Raw genomic sequence first — 14,261 nt, 5'->3', positions numbered from 1 at the left:
GAAAAGGGAGGGATTAGGGTGTTCTCAGTCTCGGTAGAACCGAAACAGGGAATGGGGGAGGGAATAGGGAGATAAAAGGGAGTTGTGTGGGAGGTGGGACTACTATGGGAGGTGAAGGGAGTTGCGTTTCAGTAGAGCAAGGGATCCTTCGGCTCTAACACAAATTGATGGAGAACCTTAGGGAAGAGGGGGAAAATCAGAATAGTAGGCGGAGAAAGGGAAAACGCACATGCTCACAAGCACAAACCACACTAATTTCATTCAAATAAATTCCCCTCCTTTCAACACTGAGTATATGCAAGTATATAAAGAGAAAATAATAAGACTCCTAGACTCTTAACACTGAAACTGACTCCTACTTCTCTTACGTATCGTATCGTATCGTATCCTATCCCAAAACAAACATGATAAAATAAAAGAGATATTACTAAACTAAGCTACTACCAGCCCTTGTTGGACCAAAAACCTGGGCTGGACCAGTTCTTCTTGGCCCTTGGCTTCCACAACCGGTCATGCTGGTCTAACCAGGTAAGTGCAGTTGTATCTGCATCACCTCTACCCCAATTAATGTTCAAGGATCTTTAAATCTAGGTACCAAAATATGCAGCTCACCCATCGTGGGGCTTCTGAAGAACAAAGAAGTTTTTTTACCTTACCACTGAAATCTCTACACCACCAAGGGTCAACGAAGAAGCACAAGTGTATTCCATTGCCAACAATGATACAAGATTTTTGGGGAGAGGACACACCACCACATACATTTAAGAACCATATTCGTACATACTTTGAGGTGGGTCTGCCTAACCGTCGTACCAAAGACTCACACAAAGTGCCACTTGGAGTTGAATGAGTACATCGGTGGGCATGAACAATAGGTATTCTATGGTTGGCATTCTTGTTTGGATGATTATTTTGATTGGTACGAGTGTATAACCTGACAGAGCCAAGGAAACTGAAACTAGTACAGACCAAGCTAGTGGGACTAGCCTGAGAATGGTGGAATAATTATGATAGGAAACTACTATTTAAATCTCCCTTTGGTGGTAAACTAATACCCAAAGTCTCAGGTTGATAGGGCTTTTTAGGGGTATCAATTCCTAAATCGAACCGGTAAAACCGGCCAGACCAAACCGATAACAACCCAGACCGAACTGAACCGAAGCCTTATTGGTTCGGTTCGGTTTCGAGTATTGCAATCCCAAAACCAAACCGAACCGCACCGAAAATCGGATGAACCCGAAACCAAACCGAAACCGGCTCAAAACCCGGACCGAAACCGAAACCAAACGGTAAGAAACCGAAACACTCCAAAATTCATTAAAAAAATCAAAATTTGCATAGTTTTGTATACATTTGTATGGAAAGTTGAATCCAAACTACACCAAAAACCAAAACCAACCCGGTTACAAATCGATTTAAGAAACCGAAGTTCAGCAGTTTAGCATTTGGTTGTTTCCTAATGGCTCCATACCGGTTTAAAAAACCGATCCAAACCGAAATGAACCTGATAAATCCAAACCAGTACCAACCCGAACCCAAACCGCACCGAAGCCGACACCGGACCGAAACCGATAAATCCTTAATGGGTCGGTTTCGGTCAGTTCCAAAGTCACACCGAAACCGGTGGAACCGGACCGAAACCGCACCAACCCGGACCGTTGACACCCCTAGGGCTTTTCATGAAAAAGATGTGGTAACTTCTTCCCAACCCAGCGTTAATGCCACAGCAGGGATGAAGGTTGAATTGAACAGTAGTAGAATATAGAAATGGTAACAGAGGAGGAGAGAAGGAAGGATAAAAAAGAACGTATCACTGGGGAGGGGAGAGAGGAAGAGATGAGATATAGAGTTGGGAGAGGAAGGGATAATCGCATGAGCCACACTGGCTTTCAAACCAAACACTCACAATTCCATTATCTTCAATCTGCCATTCTGCCTATCTAACGATGGTTACATGTTATAAATAAAAGAAATTCAAAAGATTACTATTCTATCTTTAAAACTGAAAGAAAGTGGAACTTTACCACTACCTAGCCCATTCAAAGTAAAACAAAAGACTACCAGATAAATCCAAATAAATAGACTACTAATATCCTACTAGACCGAAATCCTAATTCGGCCCAATTCTCAATTGGGGCTCTCCAACAGGTTCGGCCCGATCCAAGAAAGTGCTCCTGCATCAGCCTACTTCCTAAAACGCCAGTGACCACAACTTCATTTATTCCATGGAATTGTTTCCCCTATACTTCCTAACCCTGTTTATCATAAATTAAGCCAGTTCAGACACTGGAACCTACATTCAGCTTCATGAAATTCCTAAATTCATTGACCCTGTGTTTTCCAGAACCAAGGAAATCAATACATCCATTCTTATTCTTGAAGTCGTACTCAAAGCATAACTTTGTTCAAATCTTTAAAATTAGCCCTTATTTAGTGTACACAGGCCATGCAAAAATGGTTCAGCATATCAGGCTTTTCCCAACTAAACATCAAATACACGCAGGTTGAAGCTGGATAGATGAATATAATGTACCTGTATGCTAATTCCAGCTTCTAGAGCTTGTCGAAATAATGTATCCACTCGTACCAGGTCATTTGGCAATTGCTCCTGCATGTTTTCCAATGTCAGGTTGTGGAAATTACTAACTATTCCAGCAGTGGAGAGTAACAAGAATATATATCCATGTTCTAGAAATAGCAAAGGACCATATGTCATCACCAATCTATACAGAAAAAAAAAAAAAAAAACATAAAATATGCAATGGCAGTTCATATTTTATTCCAACTGACAACAAAAAAGGGAAGCGGCAGATTCCCACATCCACAGGCCAGTGACTGGAGAATCCCTTGCCCATAGCTTTGTGTGTCTTGGGATGGGTATCAAGAACCGTGGGAAGGGCATTATCGACTTCATATAGTTGGGGGCAGAGTAGTACTGACCCTAAAAGGGTGGCTGAACCCTACTCCAGTGGAGGAAAACTTTCTCCAAAAAGGAATAGAGGGTAGCGAACACTTTGTAGATTCATGTTTACGAGATCAGCTCTGCAAGAGTCCAAGAGAAGCTAGCAAGGGTCGTCCCCACACACCACCCCCCCCCCCAAAAAAAAAAAAAAAAAATCAGATTCTCAACATGCATAAAGCCTTTATTGGGACTTAAGCAGTGAAATGATTCATTTAGGCAGACAACACGGACTTAAGCAGTCAAATGATTCATTTAGGCAGACAACACAAGAAGGAAAGATGCATCCAAATATTGTCAAGACTTTTGGTGTAGCTCAATTTATTTGCAGTCCACTGCACATGAGAGGATGTACATGGACAAACAACATGGTTTGTTTAAAAGGTAAAACCATGAAGTTCAAGAAATGAAGATGAAACAGGAGTATTACTTTTTAATTTATATTGTCCAATGAAGTTGGGGTCTGAGGATAGTCAACTGGGACCTCCAATGAAAGTGGGTTTTTAAGTGCACGCTGATTCAGATATTTCATTGGATGGGCCAACCCAGAATTGTAATTGGTTCTTTCTAATGGGGTTGGGGGTAAGAATAGTCATGGCAGATGGTGTAAAGAACAATGGGTGCACATGTTCACTGATTCAGACCTTCCTATTGATGGACCCACCTCTGAAGTCTCAAAGCCCTTAAATCACATTTGTAAGAAAATATGTTTACGTGACCCTTTTAAGCACTCCACATTATGTAAACAGCCTTCAATGTAAAATCAGACAAGATCCCAAAATTTAAGAGCTCCACTAAAATATTCATCGACAAAAAAAATAAATCAATCTTCCATATATAAAGAGATTTACCAGATGTGCAGTGGCAGACTAAAATCAATTCAGCTGAGGACCCAAAATACAGAAACCATTATATTTAAGTAATATTTTTAAAATAGCTGTGTCTTCAATGACTCTAGGACTGAGTTCCACAGAGGAATGATGTAAAAATGATGGATTTTAGGATTAGGAGTGAAACTGTGAGAATTGTATGGCTAGATAATGGATATACATGGGCGGTCTGAAGCTGTTGTTCTTATATACAACAGCAACTAGTGTTTGGTCGTATGGTTTTGAGCTGCGATGGAAAAGAGAAAATTATACTTAAATTAGTAAAATAAAGTTCCATTTGTAGTCCTAGTTTGATTACATTAAACAGCCACTCTGCAGCTAATTCCAATAAAACGGACACTTCTAGCTTTGAGAGACAACTAGAGTGTTTCATGAGAAAATTCTAAATAGTACTCAAGTCTTATAGAAGAAATCCAGTTACATAATAAATTAATAGCACTTAAGCCTGCCCTGAGATTCTCTAGAAATCAGAGTAAATGGCCTGCATGAAGATCTCAAATGTTTCGTTTTATGTGGGGCATATAAAGATTCCAATGAAAGGGCAGTGACACCACAAAATAAGAAGTGATAGAAAAGTATCTCCTCCTTGATTCAAAGAAGGGTCATTGGGCCAAATTAGCCCATCTCAATTTCCCCCACATTTGTTGTATCCAGTAATTATCCATATCTAAGATAGGTGAGTAGAAATTAACAAATCATTAGATATTATCCTAGATTTGAGAAAATTAGTGGCAGAGTCACCCCAATAGGAAAAACATCCCCAAGAACAACATTAAGAAAGCCTTGATCTTACCACATCTCCAGGTAATGTAAAGAACAGCTAATTGAGTTGTATACTCAAGGAATCTACATGCCACAAGCCCTAAAAGCTTCATCAACTAGACATTTTATTGGATAATACCATAATATACATCACACAGGAAGACATGTAGCATGACCTGGCAAATGAATCATTTAACAAGTCAATTGCAGGAAATAAAAATGGTCCTCATTCATTAAATTAACATGAAAAATGACTATGGGGCTGATCCAGCATGTGAGCACCTAAAGGCTAGTGGGGTATTGCCTAATAGGGTGGTCGCTCATAAGTTATCTTCAACAAATTACATCATATGGCCACAGGGTCAGAATATTTTACCTGGCAAAGTAACAAAGCATAGTTGTCATGCCATCTGGGCGACCCAAGGCATTAGATGGGGCCTGGACACATGACTTGAGATTTCGGTCGACCTCGTGAAATATTTCAGTTTCCACCTTGATCAAACTGAAACTGCATGTGACTCTATAGGCATGCAATGTTTCGACAAAAACTTGAAATTTTCGGTCAAAATTTCATATGATGTAGATGGATCAAACCACCCAAAGAGCCAGCCCAGATCTGGCCTATTCTGGGCCAGCCTTGGGCCAGCTTCGCAGCAGCTTTCCAGCCCATGGGAGGCCATCAAACCATGCCTTTTGGAACCCCTAACAGAGCCTCTAGAAGCTTCCCTGAATAGCCCATCAATCAGCAGTTTTTTCATCCCAAATTTGGCAACTAATTAGCTTCCTTTTTTGGATTCTTCAGGCCAGCTCAGCAGCCAAGCTATCTTCCATTGACAGTCCAAGTTTTGTTACAAAAGATCTTCCAAAGGATCCCTACAGCTGTCCTTTAGTTGGTGGAAAGTAACCTCAAGAAGAAGAGCAACAGCGACTTACTTCTACAATAGGAATAGCTTCTATTTTTGTTAGTTCCTAGTTCCTATTTTGTTAGTCAATTACTTTCCTATTTGTAACTAGGATAGTTTCCTTCTTGAGTTTAGTGATTAGTTTCTAATTTAGTTAAACTTGGCTAGCAAGTTGACACAAATTAGAAAGTACTTATTTTAGTCCATTAGTTCCTTATTTTATTATTGTTTTATGTCCAATTTATCTAAGCCTATAAAGAGGAACCCATCGATTGTACTAGCTAGATTTGATTAATGAAAATTTAAGTTATACTCATGGCTGAAATGGATTTATCTTAGAGGTGACACTCCTAACCCATTGAGGGGTGTGATACCCAAAACCTAAGGGGTAAATCCCTTCCACCCTTCTCCCCCTCTATTAACTCACTTTTCTATTTTCTTATTTTCTCCTTTATTTCACGGCTGTAAGAAGGCATCGGTTTGAGGCCTAGAAGATCAGCTATCAACAAAGATCAAGAGCAGCCCAGACAGGCCTGATCGATCTTCATGTTGTTAGGGTTTTGAGGGTGGATCGACCAATGCCAGATCTCCACCCCCTGAACACCAATCAGCCTCCTCCTCTTTTGGGGGTTTAATCCTATTCCTAGGAGGCCCACTGATGTAGGGAGGGTGCCTAGACAACTAGGTTTCCTACAAGGGGTCAATCCACTAGAGTAAGGAATATTCAATAGGTCTTGAATTGGGTTGGGTTCAAAGTTGCTCAGCAAAGTATAGATTTAACATGCAAGATAATAGACTAATTAACAGGGCAGCATCGGTCAATAATAATCTAAGCATAATAAACACTTAAACTACCCAAGCGTCAAATGGGGGTATGGGGAAGGGAACATGGCAGCAAATATGTGTTAGGTTTAGCACAAATCAATCAAGACACTAAGCATAATAAGCAACCCGCGCAGTTCTCTAAAATCAGTCAACTAATAAGGTAAAACAATAGGGATTTTTTTTTTTAGGATAACAGAAAATAGATGGCTTGAAAAACAGAGATTAATTTCAGGTTTCAGTGGGAGAGATAATGGGGATAATAGGCAGTCAATGGATGTGGAATAGGGGGGGTTTTACTTACCTTCTTGCTGTCCCGATTTGAAGAGAAATGGAGAAGCCGAAGTCCTCCAAAACAGAGGTGCAGTCCACCTTATTTGACGAGGAAGAAGGTCCAGCTTGATGATGTAGTGCTCAGCAGCAGCCCAACTTGTTGATGAGGAACTCAGCAGCAACCCAGGTGGGGTCTATTCGATGGAGGTGATCTCCAGTTACTGTGAACAATGGCTGCAATCGTGCAGCAGCAACAGAGAGAACAGAAACAGCAAAAGAGAGAGATGAAAGTTAAGAAAAGAGAGAGTCGAGAAAGAGAGGGGACAAGAGTGAGAAAAGAGAGAGGGAGAATCGTGAGAGAGAGAGACGATGGTTTTTCTTCATTCCATTATTTTTTCATTGTGGCCAATGGCTTTACATAAATAATATGATAATTACTAAAAAAATGAAAAGGCTAATCTAGGAACATAATCTCAGAAATAAAGAAGTTTCCTAAAAAAAATAAATAGGAGTGTTATTTAGTTTCCTACTTAATGACCTAAATAAATAAGATACTAGGAAATAAACTTAGTAAAACAACAAATCAAATGGGGCCCACAAAATCTTGGGCGATAGGAAAGAGAGAGGGAATCAACCAGCATTGGGTAAGGCTAGTCGATTCGTCCCTTCTTCCTTCCTTCTTCCTTCTTCTTTCTTCTACTTCCTTCTATTCTTCTAGCCACAAAGATGGTTGTTTCTTCTTCTTCTTGCGTCTGTACACCTTGATGTCTCCATCAACTCTCCCCAGCTTGGAAGAATTCACCTCCGGTGAATTAGAGCTCATGTAATATTCAAGCAGGTCTGGGTTGAGTTGTTGGATTTCTTGCAATGTAATCCAGGTGTTGTCAATTTTCGGGAGTCCACGCCACTTGACCAAGAACTCTCTAAAACCTCCAGTGTGTGTGGACACAATCCTCTCATCAAGGATTTCCACAACTTCTTCAGTTCTTCTCGTGACCTTAGGCACAGGTGGTAATGAGGTGGGGGGAAGTGGTTGGCTTGGCTCAGAAGTCTCATCAATGGTGAAGGGGAAGTCCTCAAGGTCATCAGGATAGAAAGGGATAAAGGTAGAGGTACCATGGTATGGGACTAGGTTTTCAACATTGAAAATATTACTGATTTCCATGCTAGCTGGCAGATCAAGGACAAACGCATTGGCACCTATCCTCTTGAGTACCTTGAACGGACCTGTGCTACGAGCATGTAGCTTGCTCGCTTTTCCCCTAACAAAACGTTGCGGCTTGATTCTTACCATCACCATATCGCCCTCTTGAAACTCTTGTAGCCTTCTGTGCACATCTGCCTTCGATTTGTATTGCTCATTGCTCAATGTTATCTGTCTTCTTATGCCTGCATGCAAATCATGTATATGCTGAGCAAAATATTCGGTTGACTGGGAGGTCCTGGAACTAGACACTACTGGGATAAGGTCTATGGGTGCCTGGGGCTGGTATCCTGAACAGATCTCAAAGGGGGACAGACCAGTGATACGGTTCTTAGAACTATTATATGCAAAATCAGCCTGGCTAAGGACTCGATCCCAACTGGTAAGGTGTTCTCCTATGAGGCAACGCAATAAATTCCCCAAGCTCCTATTGACAACCTCGGTCTGGCCATCGGTTTGAGGGTGGAAAGCGGAGAAACGGAGCATCGTGCCCATCATCCGCCATAGGGTCCTCCAAAAATGACTGGTGAACTTAACATCCCTATCTGACACTATGGTGAGGGGCAACCCATGGTACTTGACAACTTCATTAAAGAAAATTCTGGCTACTATGGATGCATCGGAGGTCTTAGAGCATGGGATGAAATGGGCCATCTTCGAGAAGCGATCCACAATCACATAAACAGAATCATGGCCTCTCGAAGTTCTTGGTAGACCAAGTAGACCAAGCACGAAGTCCATGCTAAGGTCCTGCCAAGGGGAATGGGGAACGGGTAGGGGAGTGTACAATCCCATGTTTTGCTTTTGTTGTTTGGCGGTCTGGCACGTCCTACACTGACTCACAACTCTAGCAACATCCTTCTTCAGCCCTGGCCAAAAGAATCGGTCCTCAATAAGGGTGATGGTCTTATCTCGACCGAAATGGCCAGCGACTCCCCTAGCATGCAATTCCCAGATCAGGAAATCTCGGAGTGAAGTCCTGGGAATGCACAACTTGCTTCCTTTAAAAAGGAAGCCCTCCCTAAGTAGGTAGTCCGAGCAGTTGACCGGGTTGCCTTCACTCAAGGAAGTGAATGGCTCACTAAAATCAGGACAGGTGGGGTATTGGTCCTTGACTCGCTTGAACCCTACAACCTCTACACTCATTGCCTGGAGTAGCACACTAGCCCGACTCCTAGTATTGGCACAACTGAGGAATATGTTCACCCGGCTCAGTGCATCTGCAGCAGTATTCTCGACACCAAGTCTGTGCTTGAGTACAAAAGTGTACTCTTGGAGAAACTCAACCCACTTGGCATGCCTCTGGTTAAGTTTCTTTTGGGCGCTCAGGTATCTCAGAGCCTGGTGGTCAGAGAATAGCACGAATTCTTGCAGTAAAAGGTAATGTCGCCAATAGCGCAATGATTGGACAACCACATAGAATTCCTTGTCGTACGTGGAATAATGTTGCCTAGCTTCATTAAGCTTCTCACTAAAATAGGCAACAGGGTGGCCCTCTTGTCCTAAGACACCACCTATCCCAATACCAGATGCATCGCAATTCACTTCGAAAACCTTAGAGAAATCTGGGAGGCGCAGCACTGGAGCTTCAATCATAAGCTTTTTAATCTCATTAAAGGCCTTCGTAGCCATGGTTTTAAGTATCTCCGATACCGATACGATACCCTCCGATACGTATCTTAAATTTAGTCGGTCGATACGATACACACCGATACGATACACACCGATACGATACATTGAATTTTTTAAATCATTTCGTATCGATATATATCCTACAAACCGATATGCATCAATACACCACTAATATACATCGATACGATATGACATGCCTTGATACGACTCTATGAAAAATATAAAATTGAGGTAAAATGTACATTTCGGTATGTATTGGTACGTATCGGTGAGTATCGGTATGTATCGATCGGTACGTATCAGTATATATCAGCACGTATCGGTGAGTATCGATATATATCGGTACGTATCGGTGAGTAAAAGGTAGAGGTACCATGGTATGGGGCTAGGTCTTCAACATTGAAAATATTACTGATCTTCATGCTAGCTGGCAGATCAAGGACATACACATTGGCACCTATCCTCTTGAGTACCTTGAACGGACCTGTGCTACGAGCATGTAGCTTGCTCGCTTTTCCCCTAACAAAACGTTGTGGCTTGATCATCACCATATCGCCCTCTTGAAACTCTTGTAGCCTTCTGTGCACATCTGCCTTCCATTTGTATTGCTCATTGCTCAATGCTATTTGTCTTCTTATACCTGCATGGAAATCATGCATATGCTGAGCAAAAGATTCGGCTGATTGGGAGGTCCTGGAACTAGACACTACTGGGATAAGGTCTATGGGTGCTCGGGGCTGGTATCCTGAACAGATCTCAAAGGGGGACAGACCAGTGGTACGGTTCTTAGAACTATTATATGCAAACTCAGCCTAGCTAAGGACTCGATCCCAATTGGTAAGGTGTTCTCCTATGAGGCAACGTAATAAATTCCCTAAGTTCCTATTGACAACGTCGGTCTGGCCATCGGTCTGAGGGTGGAAAGTGAAGGAGAAACGGAGCTTCGTGCCCATCATCTACCATAGGGTCCTCCAAAAATGACTGGTGAACTTAACATCCCTATTTGACACTATGGTGAGGGGCAACCCATAGTACTTGACAACCTCATTAAAGAAAATTCTGGCTACTATAGATGCATCAGAGGTCTTAGAGCATAGGATGAAATGGGCCATCTTCGAGAAGCGGTTTACAACCACATAAACAGAATCATGGCCTCTCGAAGTTCTTGGTAGACCAAGCATGAAGTCCATGCTAAGGTCTTGCCAAGGGGAATAGGGAACAGGTAGGGGAGTGTACAATCCCGTGTTTTGCTTTTGTTGTTTGGCGGTCTGGCACGTCCTACACTGACTCACAACTCTAGCAACATCCTTCTTCAGCCCTGGCCAAAAGAATCGGTCCTCAATAAGGGTGATGGTCTTATCTCGACCGAAATGGCCAGCGACTCCCCTAGCATGCAATTCCCAGATCAGGAAATCTCGGAGTAAAGTCCTGGGAATGCACAACTTGCTTCCTTTAAAAATGAAGCCCTCCCTAAGTAGGTAGTCCGAGCAGTTGACCGGGTTGCCTTCACTCAAGGAAGTGAATGGCTCACTAAAATCAGGACAGGTGGGGTATTGGTCCTTGACTCGCTTGAACCCTACAACCTCTACACTCATTGCCTGCACACTAGCCCGACTCCTAGTATTGGCACGACTGAGGAATATGTTCACCCGGCTCAGTGCATCTGCAGCAGTATTCTCGACACCAAGTCTGTGCTTGAGTACAAAAGTGTACTCTTGGAGAAACTCAACCCACTTGGCATGCCTCTGGTTAAGTTTCTTTTGGGCGCTCAGATATCTCAGAGCCTGGTGGTCAGAGAATAGCACGAATTCTTGCAATAAAAGGTAATGTCGCCAATAGCGCAATGATTGGACAACCACATAGAATTCCTTGTCGTACGTGGAATAACGTTGTCTAGCTTCATTAAGCTTCTCACTAAAATAGGCAACAGGGTGGCCCTCTTGTCCTAAGACACCACCTATCCCAATACCAGATGCATCGCAATTCACTTCGAAGACCTTAGAGAAATCTGGGAGGCGCAGCACTGGAGCTTCAGTCATAAGCTTTTTAATCTCATTAAAGGCCTTCGTAGCACTCTTAGTCCATTGAAAGTCCTTCTTTTTCATGCAATCGGTGATAGAAGACATAATGGAACTAAACCCAGAGATGAACCTCCTGTAGAAAGTGGCTAAGCCATGAAAGCTTCTTACCTCATGGACATTAGTTGGCTCAGGCCACTCTACAATCGCTCTCACTTTCTTAGGGTCAGCAGATACTCCCTGAGTTGACACAACAAATCCTAGGAAGATGACTTGATCACTCATGAAGGTGCACTTCTTAAGGTTGACATAGAGTTTCTCTTGTAAGAGCACATGAAAAACCTTCTGTAAGTGATCCAAGTGGGAAGACGGGGTCTTACTATAGATGAGGATGTCATCAAAGTAAACCACTAGGAACTTGCCAATAAATGGTTGAAGCACTTGATTCATTATCCTCATGAAGGTGCGAGGTGCATTTGACAAGCCAAAAGGCATGATTAACCACTCAAAAAGGCCATCCTTCGTCTTGAAGGTTGTCTTCCACTCATCTCCAGGCCTAACTTTAATCTGGTGGTACCCGCTCTTGAGATCAATCTTCGAAAAGATCGAAGAGTTGGCCATCATATCCAGTATATCATCAAGCCTAGGGATAGGGAATCTATACTTGATAGTGATTTTATTGATGGCCCTACTATCAACACACATACGCCAGGTGCCATCTTTCTTTGGCGTGAACAAGGCAGGTACAGCACACGGGCTAAGGCTCTCCCTAATGAATCCCTTCTGCAACAGTTCATCCACTTGCCGTTTGAGTTCGGCATGTTCTTTGGGATTCATTCGGTAATGGGGTAAGTTCGAGAGAGAGGATCCTGGAACTAAGTCAATAGCGTGCTGGATGTCACGCATAGGCAGTAACTCATCAGGTAGTTCCTCAGGGAATAACTTCTCGAATTTTCTCAACAAGGGTCACACTTCTCTAGGAGCCTCAGTGAATAAGCGTGACCTATCGGTATTACTCTGTATGGCAACTAGAGCAGAAATCACCCCTAACTCATGACACTCCTTCAAATTGTTGTTGATTTAAAATGTTGAGTGTTTTCATGGGGATGTGTTTGGATGTACTTCCCTTGTGTTCTGGAACCCTAACTTCCCTAGGGGCACTGGGGGTCAGTCTGACCCTTTGAACTCAAAGACATAGGTGTTAGACTTCCCGTAATTGGTGACATCCCGGTCATATAACCAAGGTCTACCTAGGATGATGTGGGCAACATCCATCTTTAGGGCATCACACCACACTCGATCCTTATATCCTGCAAAGTGTAGGAGAACTAAACACCTCAGATTAACGGGAATGGTGGACTGATCAACCCAGGCGACCTTGTAAGGCTTGGGGTGGGGTTCAGGTTTGAGGCCCATTCGAGCGACAGCACTCTTGGCGACCACATTCATGCAACTCCCGCTGTCTATGGCGACACGGCAGTTCTTGCCCTGATGACATGTGTAAGTGATGAAAATATTAGTTCGCCGCCAATCATCGCTACTCCTAGGTTATGAGACCATGCATTGCACGATGCCGAGCTTGAGGTCACCGGCCTCCTCGGTGTCCTCATCAGATATGGTCTCATCTGGTCTATAGTCCTCATACTCATGGTCTTGAAAACCCTCTTGGTCACCTTCTTCAGGGGTCTGCTCTCCCACATAAAGATTTCTATTGGGACACTCTCTGGAGAAGTGACCAAACCCACGACACTTGAAGCACTGTTGTTGCCCCCTACTCTTGGGTGCTTCACCCAAAATTCCTTTACCCTTGTTGTCAAATTGACGCTATGGTGCAGCAGGGGGTTTTAGGAATCCAATTGAGCCTTGGGGTGGTTTTCTAAATTGGGACTCCCCAACTTGGAAGCTCTTCCTCTGAGAATAAGTTCTCATGGAGGATTCTACCTCAAGAGCTATCCTGAACGCCTGTGGAACGTCTCGCACCAGGTGGGGTGCCATACGAGGCTAAATTTCGAAGTTGAGCCCAGTAAGGAATCTGGATAGTGTTTACTCAACGTCCTCCCGAATATGGCTTCTAATTTTCAATTCATTGAACTTGCTCATGTATTCGGTCACAATCAACTTTCCTTGCTTCAGGGTATTCATTTCATTCAACAACTGGAGCCTATAAGTGATAAGCAAAAATTCCCTCTTGAGCCGCTCTTGCATTTCTACCCAGGTGGTGATTGGCTCAAGTCCTAGGTGGTCCTCCTAGTATTCTAGGTCTGTCCAAAAGTCCTGGGCAGCTCCAATAATCTTGAACTTAGCAAATCGGTAAGTCCTCTGGCATATCGTAGAAATCGAAGTACCTATCCATCTGCTTGATCCAATCCAAAAGGATCCTAGCATCAATCTGACCATCATAGGTAGGGGCATCTACCTCAATCATCCGTCTGACATCAAAGCCCCTATCAGGATGCTCATAACCCTCATCATCTCCGTATTGGGTTTGGCGTCTTAGCGGTGGGCCTCCACCCCTACCCCGATCCCTACCACGCCCCAGGCCTTGGAAGTTATCCCCTATCTGGTTATAACCAGTAGTCTAGTTATTCTCGTTTACTTCCTCAAGGTTAGGGCCTCTGCCCCTAGGTTCAGTGCCAGTTGTGTTACGGCCTTGCCGTCCATCAAGGTTTTGGGCACTTGTCTCAAGGGCAGCCAACTTATCGGTAAGGGCTTAGAGATGGACAACTTGTCTTTCTTGTATGGCTTGAACGGCTTTCATTAATTCAGCTAGTTGCTCAGATTGGGTGGAGGTGCTAGGGG

The 14,261-nt window shown here is 43.2% G+C and overlaps 1 protein-coding gene across 4 annotated transcripts in view; it reads right to left on the bottom strand.

Annotated features, from left to right (window-relative positions):
• The window catches only part of LOC122068682 (guanylyl cyclase 1), a 39,314-nt gene that overhangs the window by 7,422 nt on the left and 17,631 nt on the right, over positions 1–14,261 (bottom strand). For all 4 annotated transcript variants that reach the window (XM_042632570.1, XM_042632563.1, XM_042632578.1 and 1 more), the window contains one exon: positions 2,534–2,608. In XM_042632570.1, the coding sequence (XP_042488504.1) occupies positions 2,534–2,608 (75 nt within the window). The remainder of the gene's footprint in view (positions 1–2,533; positions 2,609–14,261) is intronic.

This window comes from Macadamia integrifolia, chromosome 2 (genome assembly GCF_013358625.1).
Source record: "Macadamia integrifolia cultivar HAES 741 chromosome 2, SCU_Mint_v3, whole genome shotgun sequence".
Taxonomy (NCBI): Eukaryota; Viridiplantae; Streptophyta; class Magnoliopsida; order Proteales; family Proteaceae; genus Macadamia; species Macadamia integrifolia.
Note: the sequence above shows the minus strand (reverse complement) of the source record. Positions and strands in the feature narration are given on the sequence as shown.